The sequence below is a fragment of the Lynx canadensis genome, chromosome A1 (genome assembly GCF_007474595.2).
Source record: "Lynx canadensis isolate LIC74 chromosome A1, mLynCan4.pri.v2, whole genome shotgun sequence".
Lineage (NCBI taxonomy): Eukaryota > Metazoa > Chordata > Mammalia > Carnivora > Felidae > Lynx > Lynx canadensis.
The window spans coordinates 131983662-131998591 of NC_044303.2; the positions used below are offsets into that span (position 1 = coordinate 131983662).

Consider the following 14930-nt stretch of genomic DNA (forward strand, 5'->3'; position numbering starts at 1 on the left):
CCAACTAGTCTAGAGCTGTATCTACGTAATACAAATAAAACTGGATAAAAGAGTAAAAAAGAATCTAGCATCAAGTCCAGTACCTGATACTTAGCTGATACTCAAGAAATTTAAATTTATTCATTTATAAATTCATTTATAAATGAATAAATGAGTGAATGAATGAACTCATAAAACTCAGTTCTCGGGCTTCATAAGCCATTTCCATGACACCAGGATACATACACCCTTGCAGATGGCAAATGTTCAGAGCAGAATAAAAGACATTAACAGATGATATCTGGGCAATAGACTATAATTCCCATTTATTTTCACATGAATTTATTGCTGAACCAATTTGAAGGTTTGTTTCTAGAAAGTATTGATTTATTCACTTGCGATCAGTCATGGTAAAATACAAGTCTTAGCAGAGTGGCAGTGCATTGCTGTGGATGGCTACCCAGTATGTACATGGAACTTTCGTTTATGGCACTTTGTGGTCTCAGCAGAGCAAGGCTGGATCTTGAGGCTGAACTATTTCCTCAGAGAAGGATAAAGTGAAGGAGGCTAGAAAGCCAAGGAAATGGAAGACAAGTCCACAATCTCAGTTATTTCCCATATACTAAGATACAACTATTTTCTACATGCTGGGTCCCCAAATTTACATTTATTTAAGGGAGATGAATCCAAGAGAGTCAGTGTCAGAGTCAGAGAAAAGGGCAGAAGCTCTCATTCAACCTGCTGGGTGTCACCTACTCCTGGCCCTTATAGTTGCTCCTGAATCAGAGAACCAAAAAGCAGCATGATTTCACAGGCTGAAACCCCCCTCTCAAGATGACCTGATCTATCTCACTAAGAATGGATTATAGAGCACCAGTACTCCATCAAAGATGGAGCCCTTACTTTTACCTTGATCTTCAGGGTTTCCCAGAATGTTGTGAAACATGCTATGTGCTGTGCGCGCGCACACACACACACACACACACACACAAAAGTATATATATATATATTTATATAGCTAGAAACAGAGATAGATACCTATATTAAGTATTATTCAGAAATAAATGAATTAGTATAGTATTTCATATTCAGAAGTTATTAGGGTTAATGGAGCCCATGACTCAAAACATAGACAATCTTTGCAATGATATCATGGCTATAGAACTTGCATTTCTGATTTCTTATCCTTTTCTTTACCAACATCCCCTCTCCCCTCTTTAGGAAAGGAGCCTGGTGGGGGAACCAAGAGTTTGGACTGCAAAATTGAGGACAGTACTGAAACACCTGCTCTAGAGGACTCCTCATCATCCCCTGTAGATATTCAGCAACATTCCTGGCAGGTTTCCACAGACATTGAGAACACTGAAAGGTGAGTGGGAAGTTACTGCCAGTATTCCTCCAGTTCATATTCTTAGGGGCTACAGAAGTTGAGATTTTCTCTTTCATACTCTTATTTCAGAAAACTGAGCTAGCAGAAGGTAAGGAGTCCAAACCCTGCAGTAGAATGGTAGAATTTCCAGTAGTCATAGGCTCCCAGGGCTCTTTGTATCCCACTCCAACACATTGTGTCTCCATGGAAATGAAAACAGTGTGCTCCCATGGGAAGGGAGAAAGTTGGATCCATATACCATCACAGTTCACCCACAGGGCTGGGTACTAAAATTTCCATTTGCTTAAAGGGAGAGGAATCCAAAATCATGCAAATATGCCTCCAGTAGTTTCTTAGATTTCAGGTGTATGGAATGGCCTGCTTAGGTTCCAGTCCACGGCTAAGCGTTCTGCCCAATTGACAGACAGCTTTTCGTAGTGCTCCCTTCTCTTGCTTTCCCAGAATGCAGCTGAGGGCCCCTTAGTGGCCAAAGCAAGTTAATGCACTTACCTTAACAAGCACCAGATCACTGCTAGATAGGGAGTTTCCTTCTTGGGAAGAAGAGATTCTAGAGTAATTCAGTTTCACTTAGGGAAAGGAAGCAATAATAATATAACAATAAGTGCCATGGCTCATATACATGCTAAAATACCATTCTGTGAGGCAGGAGGACAAGACCCTTATTTATTGGCCTTCACAGTGATATCATGTCCTTTGCTACTAATGTCCCTAGAGCTGGCACAAAGCAGTTGAATGAATACTGGGCAGTTCCACTGAGTGCTTTGTGTAGAGTTGAATCATTGACAAGATAATGAACATTTTATTTTTTTTATTTTTAGAAATGTAACACACAATGGCATTTATAGCCATTGTGGTTCTACTTTCAGATTGTAATATAATTCTAAAGCTAATTACTGAATTTCTGTGTTTATAGAAAATTGAAGCATGTGGTAATTATATGCTATTAATAAAACTTGGATTTTGTATAAGCTTGGAAATCTAACAATTCAAACAATAAAGCTGTTTGGCACGGTCTGATAGAGCTATAGACAAATGGTGAGGGAATGATTTATCTTAATTTATGAAATAGAAAATGCTTTGCTCTATTTTCAGGAAGAAATATCTGCCAGAGGGCCATGATCAGGGCATAATCCATCAGCAAAGACATTTGCCTTTTCAGAAACCAAGCACAGCAGCATATCTAAGCCTTCTGAGCTTTTAAGAAAGCAGGCTATGGCTGGCAATAAAAATAAGACAGGGTGGAGTTGGGTTGAAGATGGTGGCATAAGAAGACGTAAACTCACTCCCTCTCATGGATCTGACAAATACACAATGATTTATAGAATAAATTCCTTTGAAAAAGAACAGCAAATTGGATGAACAGAGCATCCACAACAAAGGACGGACAGGACAGCATTGAGAAGGGTAGGAGAGGCAAAGACAGTGCCTTGCCAAAAAGACTCCACCCTAAGTGCCATGATCCACCATCAGAAGGGATCTCAAAAGTACAGTACTTTTCCCTAAGAAGTGAGGGGTTTGTCCTCCACACCAGGCACCCCAACCCTTAGATCCTACATGAGAAGTATGAGCCCCCTAAATGTCAGACTTTGAAAACCAATGAGGATTACATCTAAGATAACTGTAAAACTGAAAGAAATGGAGAACCCACTCTTAAGGACTCAGATTTACTCGCTCTGGGACCCAGCACAAAAACACCAATTTGAAAAGTGCCTAGATCATGTGTAAAGGAAAACAACTTACTCAACTTAAAGTACCTGCCAGAGAGGCAGGAAAATGTTCGGACTTTATCCAGCGACAGAGACATTGGTGGCCACCATATATGTGACCTCTTCCTACCTTGCTAAGTTCAGTATTGGTAGGCACCATTGTGGAACTATCCCTCTAACCTGTTAGACCTGGTGAGCATGCCCACAATCAGAGCAAAACCACACATCATAGCCAGGCCAAGTGCCAATTCCACCCACCCTGACACCACAAATACAAACCTGCCACAGCAGATGGCTGTGTGCAGACCATAGAGGGGACAATACTTGGGCGCCTAGCTCTGGTGGTCAGAGGGGCTCCACATGACATCTCCTGTCCAAGGACATTCTTCAAGACTGGAAGGTGTAGTTGATTTGACTAATACCATACAAACCAACACAGAGAGTAAAACAAAATGTTTCAACAAAACATTATGTTTCAAACAAATAAACAACAAAACAAAACATCAGAAAAAAATATTAATGAAACAGATAAGCAACCTACCTGATAAAGTGTTTACAGTAATGGTCAGTAAAGATGCCCACTGAGCTGGAGAAGAATGGATGAGCATGGAGATCCTCAACAAAGAGACAGAAAATATAAGAAAGTTTCATACAGTAGTTACAGAGCTGAAGAATACAACAACTGAACTGAAAAGTACACAAGAGGAGTTTAACAGCAGGCTAGATGAAGCCAAAAACCAGATCAACAAGCCAGAAGACAAAGGAATAGAAGTCACCTGGGCAAAACAACAAAAAGAAAAAAGAATTTTTAAAAAATGAAGATAACTTAAGATAACTCTGAGACATTAAGTGGAATAATGTTCACATTATAGAGGCTTGAGAAAGAGAAGAGAGAGAAAAAAGGCCATAAAACTTATTTGAAGAAATAAGAGTTGAAACTTTTTTAATCTGAGGAAACAATCCAGGTTTAAGAAGCACAGAGAGTCCCAAATAAAATGAACTCAAAGAGATCCACAAGACACATTATAACTAAAAATGGTAAAAGTTAAAGATAAGAGAAAATCTCAAAAGCAGCAAGAGAGTATGCTAGCAGATTTTTCAACAGAAACCTTGCAAGTCAGAAGAGTGGCATAACATATTCAAGTGCTGAAAGGAAAAAAAATCACCAAGAATTCTCGGCAAGTTATTCAAAATTAAAAGAGCAATGAATAGTTTTCCAGATAAGCAAAAGCTATAAAGGAGCTCATCCCCACTAGCCCAGTATCACGATAAATGTTAAAGTGACTTCTCTAAACTGAAAAGAAATGATACAAATAATAACAAGGGAATAAATATAAAATCCTACTGGAAAAGTTAAATATGTAGTAAAAGTGGTAAATCAACCACTGACAAACCAACTATGAAGGTGAAAAGACAAAAATAGTACAGTTAACTAAAACTACAAAAATTAAAATGATGCATAAAATAAAAAGATGTAAAAATGTGACATCAAAAATATAAAATGAAGGGGAGAGAAAAAAATGTAAAGTTTTGTCATGCTGCTATTAACTCAAAACAGACCATTATACACATAGGAACTTGTATGTGAACTTTATGGTAAGCCATAGAGCAAAAACTTACCATAAGTACACAACAGAAAATGAGAAAAGAATCTAAACAAAACATAAAAAGAGCCATAAAACCACAAGGGAAGAGAGAAAGAAGAAAGGAACAGAGAGGAACTGCAAAAACAGCCAGAAAACAATTAACAAAATGGTAATAAGTACTTATCAGTGGTTACTTTAAATGTAAATGGACTAAACTCTCCAATCAAACTATAGAGTGACTGAAGGGATAAAATAAGACCCATCTATATGCCATCTACCAAAGACTCACTTCAGAAGTAAGGACACACACAGACTGAAAGTGAAGGGATGGAGAAAGATATTTCATGCAAATGGAAATGAAAATAAGGCTGGTGTAGGTATATTCATAGCAGACAAAGTAGACTTTAAAACAAAGACTATGATAATAGGGGGATGCCTGGCTGGCTCAGTTGATAGAGCATGTGATTCTCGATGTTGCAGTCATGAGTTCAAGCCCCACACTGAGGGTATAGTTTACTTAAAACAAAGACTGTAATAATAGACAAATAAGGGCATTACATAGTCTAAAGGGATCAATCCAACAAAAAGACATAACATTTTTAAATATATATGTATCCAACATAGAAACACCAAGATATATAAAACCAATTATTAACAGACCTAAAGGAAGAAATTGACAGCAATACACTAATAGTAGAGGACTTTAACATCCAACTTACACCAATGTAGAGATCATGCAAAGCCAAAATTAATAAGAAAACAATGGCCTTAAATGATCCATTAGACCAGATGCACTTAGTAGATATATACAGACATTCCATCCAAAAGCAACAGAATACACATTCTTTTCAAGTGTACATGGAACATTCTCCAATACAGATCACATGTTAGGCCACAAAACAAGTCTCAGTAAATTCAGGAAGACTGAAATCATATCAAGTATCTTCTCTGACTACAATGGTATGAAACTAGAAATCAATTACAAAAAGAAAACTAGAAAAACCACAAAAATGTGGAGATGAAACAACATGCTACTAAACAACCAATGGGCCATCAAAGATGTCAATAAAGAAATTAAAAAAAAAAGAGAGAGAGACCAATGAAAACAGAATTATGACATACCAAAATCTGTAGGATGTAGCAAAAGTAGTCTAAGAGGGAAGACTATAGCAGACTTAACTCCATAGGCAAGAAAACTGACAAATAATCAACCTAACTTTACAACCTACAAAGACAGAAAAAAAGCAAAGCCCAAATTCAGTAGAAAGAAGGAAATAATAAATGCAGAGTGAAAAGAAATGAAATAGAGACCTAAGGTGGAGAGTGGGGGTGGGGGACAATAGAAGATCAATGAAACTAAAAGCTGGTTCTTTGAAAAGATAAACAAAACTGAAAAACCTTCAGCTAGACTAACCATGAAAAAAGAGAGAAGTCTCCCATAAATAAGATCTGAAATCAAAGAGAAGTTACAGCTGTCATCACAGAAATGCAAAGGACCATAAAAACTACTCCAAACAAGTATATGCTAGCAAACTGGACAATCTAGAAGAAATGGATAAATTCCTAGAAACATACACTCTTCCATGACTGAATCATGAGGAAATAGAAAATCTAAAGAGACCAATTACTAGTAAGGAGATTGAATCAGTAATCAAAAATCTCCCACATAACAAAAGTCCAGGACCAAGCAGCTTCAAGCTGAATGCTATGAAACATTCAAAGATTTAATACATATCTTTCTCAAACTCTTCCAAAAAATGTAAGAGGTGGAAACACTTCCAAAGTCATTTTATAAGGCTAGCATAACCCTGATACCAAAATCAGACAAAGCATCACAAAAAAAAAGAAAATTAGAGGCCAATGTCATTGATGAACATTGATGCAGAAATTCTCAACAAATTATTAGCAAACCGAAGACATTAGTACATTATTGTATCCATACACTATGATCAAGTGGAATCTATTCCAGGGATACAAGGATGATTCAACATCTGCAAATCAGTCAGTGTGATACACCAGATCAACAAATGAAGTATAAAAATTGTTTGATCATCTCAATAGCTGCAGAAAAAGCATTTGACACAATTCAACACCATTTTATGAAAACTCAACAGAGTGGGTATAAAGGGAACATACTGCAATATAATAAAGGCCATATATGATAAACCCATGGCTGACATCACAGTCAGTGGTGAACAGTTGACCACTTTTCCTCTAAACTCAGGAATAAGACAAGAATGGCCAATCACTTGTATTCAACATAGTAATGAACATCCTAAAAACAATAATTAGACAAGAAAAAGAAATAAAAAGTGTCCAAATCCTAAATGAAAAAGCAAAACTGTCACTATGTGCAGATGACATGATACTATATATAGAAAACCAAAAAAACTCCAACAAAACACTGTTAGAATTAACAAATTAATTCAAAAAATAATAATAAATTCAGTAAAGTAGCAGGATACAAAATCAACACACAGAAATCTGTGATAGCTGTATACACTAATCACAAATTATCAGAAAGAGAAATTAAAAAAATAATTCCATGTAAAATGCATCAAAAACCTACACACTGAAAAATATAAGACACTGATAAGAGAAAATGAAGACAACAAATAAATGGAAAAAAGTATCCCATGCCTATGGACTGGAAGAATTAATAGTGTTAGAATGTCCACAAGTATCCAAAGCAATCTACAGATTCAGGGCAATCCTTATCAAAATTCCAGGGAAATTTTTCACAGAACTAGAACAAATAATTCTAAAAATTGCATAACACCACAAAAGATGTTGAATAGCCAAATTATTGTTGATAAAAAACATAGGTGAAGGTATTACACTCCCTGATTTCAAGCTATACAACAAAACTACAGTAATCAAAACCATCTTATATTAGCATAAAAACACACACACACATCAATAGAACAGAATGGAGAGCCCAGAATTAAACCCCCACATAGATGAACAATTAATTTATGACAAGGAAGCCAAGATCATACAATGGAGAAAGGACATTCTCTTCAACAAATGGTCCTGGAAAAAATAGACAGCCACATGACCACTCTCTTATACGATGCACAAAAATTAACTCAAAAATGGAGTAAAAACCTGAATGTAAGATCTGAAACCATAAAATTCCTAAAGAAAACATAAGATCTGAAACCATAAAAGTCCTAAAGAAAAACATAAAGAAAATTCCTAAAGAAAACACCTGAACATGAGTCTTAGTGATATTTTTTTGTGTATAGGATTCCAAAGGCAAGAGAAACAAAAGCAAAAATAAACAAATGGGATTACATCAAACTGAAAACATTTTGCATAGTGAAAGAAACCATCATTAAAACAAAAAGGTGATCTACTGAATGGGAGAAAGATTTTGCAAAGCATATATCCAACAAAGATTAAGATCCAAAATATGTAAAGAACTTATACAACAACAAAAAGAAACAGTCCAATTAAAAATGGTCAGATCTGAATAGACATTTTTTCACAGAATACATAGAGTTGGCCAACAGACACATAGAAAGATGTTCGACATCACTAATCATCAGAAATACAAATCAAAGCTAAAATGAGATATCACCTCCTACCATTTAGAAGAGCTAATACCCAAAAGACAAGAAATAACAAGTGTTAGCAAGGATGTGGAAAAAAGGGATCTCTCACACACAGTTGATGGGAATGTAAATTGGTGCAGCCACTATAGAAAACAGTATAGAGGTTTCTCAAAAAAAATAAGAATAGGACTAACATATGATCCAGCCATTCCACTTCTAGGTATTTATCCGAAGAATGTGAAAACACTGATTCAAAAAGATATATGCACCCCTATGTTCATTGCTGCAGTATTTATAATAGCCAAGAAATTGAAACAACCTAAATTTTCATCAGTGGATGAATGGATAAAGAAGATCTGGGTGGGTGTGTGTGTGTGTGTGTGTGTGTGTGTGTGTGTGTGTGTTTTAAAATGGAAAACTATTCAGCTTGCTATTTGCAACAAGAATTCACCTTGAAGGTATTATGCTAAGTAAAGTAAGTCACACAAAGAAAGACAAGTACCATATAATTCCACTCATTTGTGGAATCTAAAAAAAAAAACAAAAGAAAAGAAAAATCAACTCATCCATACAAGAGAACAGATTGGTGGTTACCAAGGGGAAGGTTGGGAGATGGAGGTAGGCGAAATGGTTGAAGGGGGTCAATTATAGTGTGACGGATCATAACTAGACTCCTAGTGATCACTTTACTTACAGTACATACAGATGGCAAATTGTAATGTTGTACACCTGAAACTTAAATAATGCTATATGTCGGGGCGCCTGGGTGGCGCAGTCGGTTAAGCGTCCGACTTCAGCCAGGTCACGATCTCGCGGTCCGTGAGTTCGAGCCCCGAGTCGGGCTCTGGGCTGATGGCTCGGAGCCTGGAGCCTGTTTCCGGTTCTGTGTCTCCCTCTCTCTCTGCCCCTCCCCCATTCATGCTCTGTCTCTCTCTGTCCCAAAAATAAATAAACGTTGAAAAAAAATAAAAAATAAATAAAAAAAAAATAATGCTATATGTCAATTTTACCTCAAATAAAAAAAAAAAAAAAAAGGAGAGTATAGCCCACGGTTTTGAAGTTCAGTCTTCAAGTCAGATTCAGATCAAAAGAAGTGGGAATGACAGAGACAAGTGGGCACAAGAGACCTGGCCTGGTAGAGCAGCTTTTCCTAGGTTCCCCCTCTGTCTGCCCTAGGAGATCAGTGGATCTCACCCTGGGTGGGATATTAAAATCACCAGGAGGGCTTTTTTTTTTTTTAATTTTTTTCTAATGTTTATTTCTTTTTGAGAGAGAGAAAGAGGGACAGAGTGTGAATGGGGGAGGGGCAGAGAGAGAAGGAGACACAGAACCTGAAGCAGGTTTCAGGCTCAGCTGTCCCACAGAGCCCAATGTGGGTCTCGAACCCACGGACTGGGATCATGATCTGAGCCAAAGTTGGCTGCTTAACCGACTGAGCCATCCCGATGCCCCAGGGGGGGCTTTTTAAAAACACTGATTCCTAGGGTGCCTGGATGGCTCAGTCAGTGGTTGAGTGGCAGCCTTCTGCTTAGGTCATGATCTCACAGTTTGTGAATTCAAGCTGTGTATCAGGCTTGCTGCTGTCTGCACAGAGCCTGCTTTAGATCCTCTGTCCCCCCTCTCTCTGTCCCTCCCTCGCTCCCACTCTCTCCCTCTCTCAAAAATAAATAAAACATTAACAACAAACAAACAAACAAAAACAAAAACAAAAACAAAAACAAAAAAACATTGATTCCTGAGCCCCGTCCCCATAAACCGCTCCCATGGGGGGTGCGGTCTCGGCATAAAGTGATTCTCCAGTGCAGCACCGGGACTGATAATTGGTCCTTTCCAGGAGACTCTGCTTGAGTCTCACATACTGCATTCCTAGCCCATTCCCACCCTGTGCTTCCCCACCTCCCATCCCACCTGCCCTTGACAATTTTACAGAAAATCAGAATGTGCCCCTTGCACTTCTGGATGTAGGGCCCTGCCTTCCTTTCTTCCCCTCCCCCACTTTCACCTTTTCTCTCTAGAAATATCCTTTGCAGCTTATTAGCATCACTGCCCCAGAAACATCTCCTCATACCTATGGGAAAGAATTCTAAATGCTTTTAAAGGTGTTATTTCTATACCTGATCCACAAGTCTGCTTTCCTCTCCTTTTCCAATCAGCTATTCCTGAGAAAGAGTTCCTTTTTACATATTAGTCAATATTTAAGGAGAGACACTATGGGGTCTCGGGCCTCCCCTAGGACTAGTGGTCCTCCAACCATACTCAAGAGAATAGTTGTGTTTCAAGAAAAGAACTGAGAGGCAGGGGTGCCTGGTTGGCTCAGTCAGTAGAGCATGTAACTCTTAATCTCACAATTGTGAGTTCAAGCTCCACTTTGGGTGTGGAGCCTACTTAAAAGAAAAAAGAAGGGGCACCTGGGTGGCTCAGTCGGTTGGGCGGCCGACTTCGGCTCAGGTCATGATTTCTCGGTCCGTGAGTTCGAGCCCCGCATCGGGCTCTGTGCTGACCGCTCAGAGCCTGGAGCCTGCTTGGGATTCTGTGTTTCCCTCTCGCTGACCCTCCCCTGTTCATGCTCTGTCTCTCTCTGTCTCAAAAATAAACGTTAAAAAAAAATTAAAAAAAAGAAAAAGAAAAGAACTGAGGGATTTCATACCGAAGATTAAATAGTGTTTTTTTTTCTTCATAGAACAAAAGAAAAATAAGTTAGTAGATAGAATTTCCTCAACTTGAGGATTATGCTCTCAAATAAACTTCCTTAAATCCTTAGTACCAGCGATTGCTTGCCTAGTGTGGAATGAACTAAAAGATGAATCTGATTTTTGCACTGGTAAATGAAATCTACCACTACGTCCTGTGCTTTCAAGAAGACTACGTCCAGTGGATGACCACCTGAACGTGTGGGGAACTATGGTCCCAAGGACTTGAAACGTCCACCTTACCCTTACCCCAGAGTAGCAGCCCCCTGAGCAGGCTTACTGCTCCACGTTTGGCGGTTTTAGGATCATATGCACTCTAAGACGAGGGAGGGGAGGTGTTGGAGGTGGGGAGTGACTTACCTACGGGCAAGAGGAAGGTCCAGCTTTCCCAGGTGCTTCTCTCTCCCTGCCTGCCTCTCTCTCTCTCTCTCTCTCTCTCTCTCTCTCTCTCTGTCTCCACCCCCACCGCCCACCCCCCCATCCCAAACCATTGTGAAGAGCGCTTCTCTGAAGGTTTTACAATTTGTCAGTCTCCCAACATTCCAAGCCAATTTAATAAATGTTGAGCCCTGTAAATCCCTAACACCTGTGTTACACTGAATTTCAATCACCATAATGAGACACTAGCAAGTGAACCTGTACAGCCACAATAGCCTCCTGACCATAAAGCCTGAGAGCACCATCACCCAGCCTCAGCTTTGCCCAGAGTACCTCTGTTACTCAAGTTGCATGACCTTGACCTCCCTCTTATACAACGGCAATACTGTCCTCATTATCAGAGAAGAGTCTGGTCCAACTGAAGGCAAGAGGAGGGCTCCCACAGCAGAATGCCCTGTGGCAATGTTAGCCAGAGTAGTCTCGTTCCTTCCGGAGCCATCAATCTCAGATATTTTTTCTTATAAAAACAAAATAAATTCAATATTTGCCCACTGGAAACTAGAGCTTGTACAATTAAACACAGACTCTCGTCTGTCAATTGTCTCATAGAACAGAATGGGGTTGCATTTCAAAAATTTACAGCTGATTATTTTTTTCTTTTTATCACTTTTACAGAGACATGCGAGAAATGAAAAACCTTTTAAGCAAACTCAGGGAAACTATGCCTTTACCATTGAAAAATCAAGGTAAGTTCTTGTCATTTTTCTTTGAGGCAGAGGATGTTGTTAACACGATAACCTTGGGACTTGTTTCTTGAAAAATTACAAGTTTGTTTTACACAAACAATAGAAGGCATTGAATATACATTCCTCTCTCTTCAAGAAGATAGGATAATGAAAACAGAGTCCCTCAGGCGAGCACAGCTGTGCTCTGACCCTCAAGCAGAGGCCTCCTCTACTGGCCCTGTCAGTCAAGAGCATGGATTCATTGCCATGCTGTGGAAAGCACTGTACCAGGAGTGGCAAATACAAAAGAACTGGAAACTTGGCCCTTGACTTTAAGAAGTTTACCGCCTATAGGAGGACACTTAAGAAACTTCCAAAGGAAGCTCTCTGCCATATAGATGTTCACTTATCTAAAAGAAGTAATAACAACATATATTGAGACCTCACATTGTGCCACTGTGGTTCCACACCCAATTCCACTATGTGGGGGTGGTTTTCCACACCACCAAGCAATTAGGAGACACCAGCGGGGTGTTCTGCAATTCATCTGAATTCTGACAAGACAGGGATCCCCCACGTTAAGGGCTACACATGACTGCCCTCCCCCACCACTTGGGATGTACAGGTGTGAAGCTCCAACGGCCCCTCCATGAGTTTAATTAATCTGCTAGAGCGGCTCACAGAATTCAGAGAAACATTTTACTCAGTAGATCACCAGTTTATTGTAAAAGGATATACCTCAGGAACAGCCAGATGTCAGATGCCAAGTACAGAGTGTGGGGAAAGGACAAGGAGACTCCATCCCTTCCCAGGTGCACCATGGTCCTCAGATCTCCACCTGTTCACCAACCTGGAAGTCCTCTGAACCTGTCCTCTGAACCTTGCTGGTTTTTATGGAGGCTTCATTATGTAGGCATGATTGATTCAATAAATCATTGGCCGTTGGTGATTGAAATGTCTTCAGTTCCTTCCCTTCCCCGGAGGTTGGGGGTGGGACTGAAAGTTCCACCCCTCTGATCACAGAGTTATTCTCCTAGCAACCAGCCCCCATCCTTAGGCAGTTTTTGAAAGTAACCTCATTAACATAACAAAAGGCCCCTTTCCGCTGTCATCACTTAGGAAATTCCAGGGATTTTTAGGAGCTCTGTGCCAGGACTGAGGTGGGAGACAACTGTATATGTCTTATTATAAATCGCAATATCACAACCACTAAATACTTTACATGGATTAATTGTATTAACTTATTTAATTCTAACAAAGCCTTTGAAGGAAATAACGACTAATGTTTCCCAATTTACAGGAAACAGGGGCAAAGAGAGGTTAGCTAACTCTGCGAAGGTCACACAGACTGTAAATAGATGGTTGAGATGTGGTCCCAGGCAGTCTGTCTCCAGAGCTAGCCTATGGAAATATACACCTTCACACAGAAATGGAAAGGTATTTTCACTAGAGTGAAACTTCATAAGGGAACCGCCTCTATATGCTTTTGTCAACTATTACTGTAGCTTCTGTACCCAGAGCGATGCCTGGAACCTGGTAGTAAAACCCCTGGCATACACGATAAATGTGTGTTCAATCTGTGCCCAACTTTGCAGTCCCAGGGTCTGAAGATCCGTACCAAGGATTTGAAGGAGCACGTTCCCCTACGTGGCCAGAGCGGCCTTAAGTGAAGCAAGCACCAGCTTCGGAGAGACATAACCAGAGGGTGGGGAAAGGGTTTTTAGAGTAAGAAAGAAACTCCTGTGGTTCCCCCTGATCAAAGCCTGGGCGGAGGGAGGACAGGGTGCTGCTTGCCTTTGAGAGGATTTGGCAGCAGAGCTGGGAGTCTGCTGGCTCAGGGAGCAGCAGAAGGTGGCAGAAGGTGGAGAGGTTCAAGTGGGAACACCAGATGAAGAGGCCGACAGGTAGCGCGGCCTGAGCTCCACGGCAGGGAGGCGGGGTGTAAGGAAATGAGAGGCAGGGGTGCAGAGCATCAATTAACTCGGAGCCCCCCTGAAGGGCCTAGAATCAGACGAACGGGCTTGAGCCACAGGGGTAGTGTTGTAGAGGCCTTGCGGTGGTTTCCGGAAGCAGACATTGTGTGTCTAAATGGGGTGTCTGTCAGATCAGATGGGGGCCCCCAAATGCGGGGTGATGATCAGGTGGAAGCCAGTGGCTTAGGAGATGAAAGGATTCACCAGAGGCAGAACAAAGGAGATAGAAGTTTATGGCCTACACCTCAAGGAAGCCGCGGGCTGAACAGCAGAGGAGAGGCTGTCTGCAACCAGGCGGTGGGTGGGGGCTGGTTTTAAAGGGGGAAGACGAGGAGGAATGGAGACATATGGAATGTTCCCTTTTTTGGTAACTGTGCCTGGTGGGAAGTAGCCCATTGGTGGGGTAGGGTCTATGGCTATTTTGAGGTGGCCACCTGATGGATGGGCCTGCGTTCAGCCAGGTGGTCGCTGTGGGCCCTTTCTGCATTCCACCTCACAAACCTGTTTGCCTAAAAGTGGCCTCTACAGACACAGTGTAGTGATGAGAGAGCCCCCCCCCCCGACAGCATGGAAGATTGTTGCTAGCAATCCGCATGGTGGTTGGGACCAGGGACTTTGGATTAAGGCGATGCTTGGGTTTGAATGCTGGCCCTGCCCACTTACCAACTTTGTGCCCTGGAACAAGCTGTTTAACATCCAGCCATTTCATTTTCCTCAGCCCTGAAAAGGAGATGATAGCATTACTTACTTCAGAGGGTTGTCCTGAGGTTTAAATGAAGCACGGCTTGTGGAACGTCTGCTACGGACCTTTCAGAGAGCAGATGCTGACGGGTGCTTTATTGTTATTGTTATTGTTGGTATTGGTATTCTTTACCAGCTGGCCCACCCAGCCTAGCTCAGGAGAATGCCACATTCTCATCAAATAGAACAGCCCCTGCTACCACGC

The 14930-nt window shown here is 40.6% G+C and overlaps 1 protein-coding gene across 2 annotated transcripts in view; it reads left to right on the forward strand.

Moving 5' to 3' along the window:
• The window catches only part of LOC115518407 (regulator of G protein signaling 7 binding protein), a 107716-nt gene that overhangs the window by 78456 nt on the left and 14330 nt on the right, over nt 1-14930 (forward strand). The window contains exons 4-5 of one of the 2 annotated variants that reach the window (XM_030321886.1): nt 1201-1348; nt 11962-12032. In XM_030321886.1, coding sequence (XP_030177746.1) covers nt 1201-1348; nt 11962-12032 — 219 coding nt within the window. Of the gene's footprint in view, nt 1-1200; nt 1349-11961; nt 12037-14930 lie in introns of those variants that run through there. The other variant, XM_030321893.1, reaches the window with a different exon arrangement.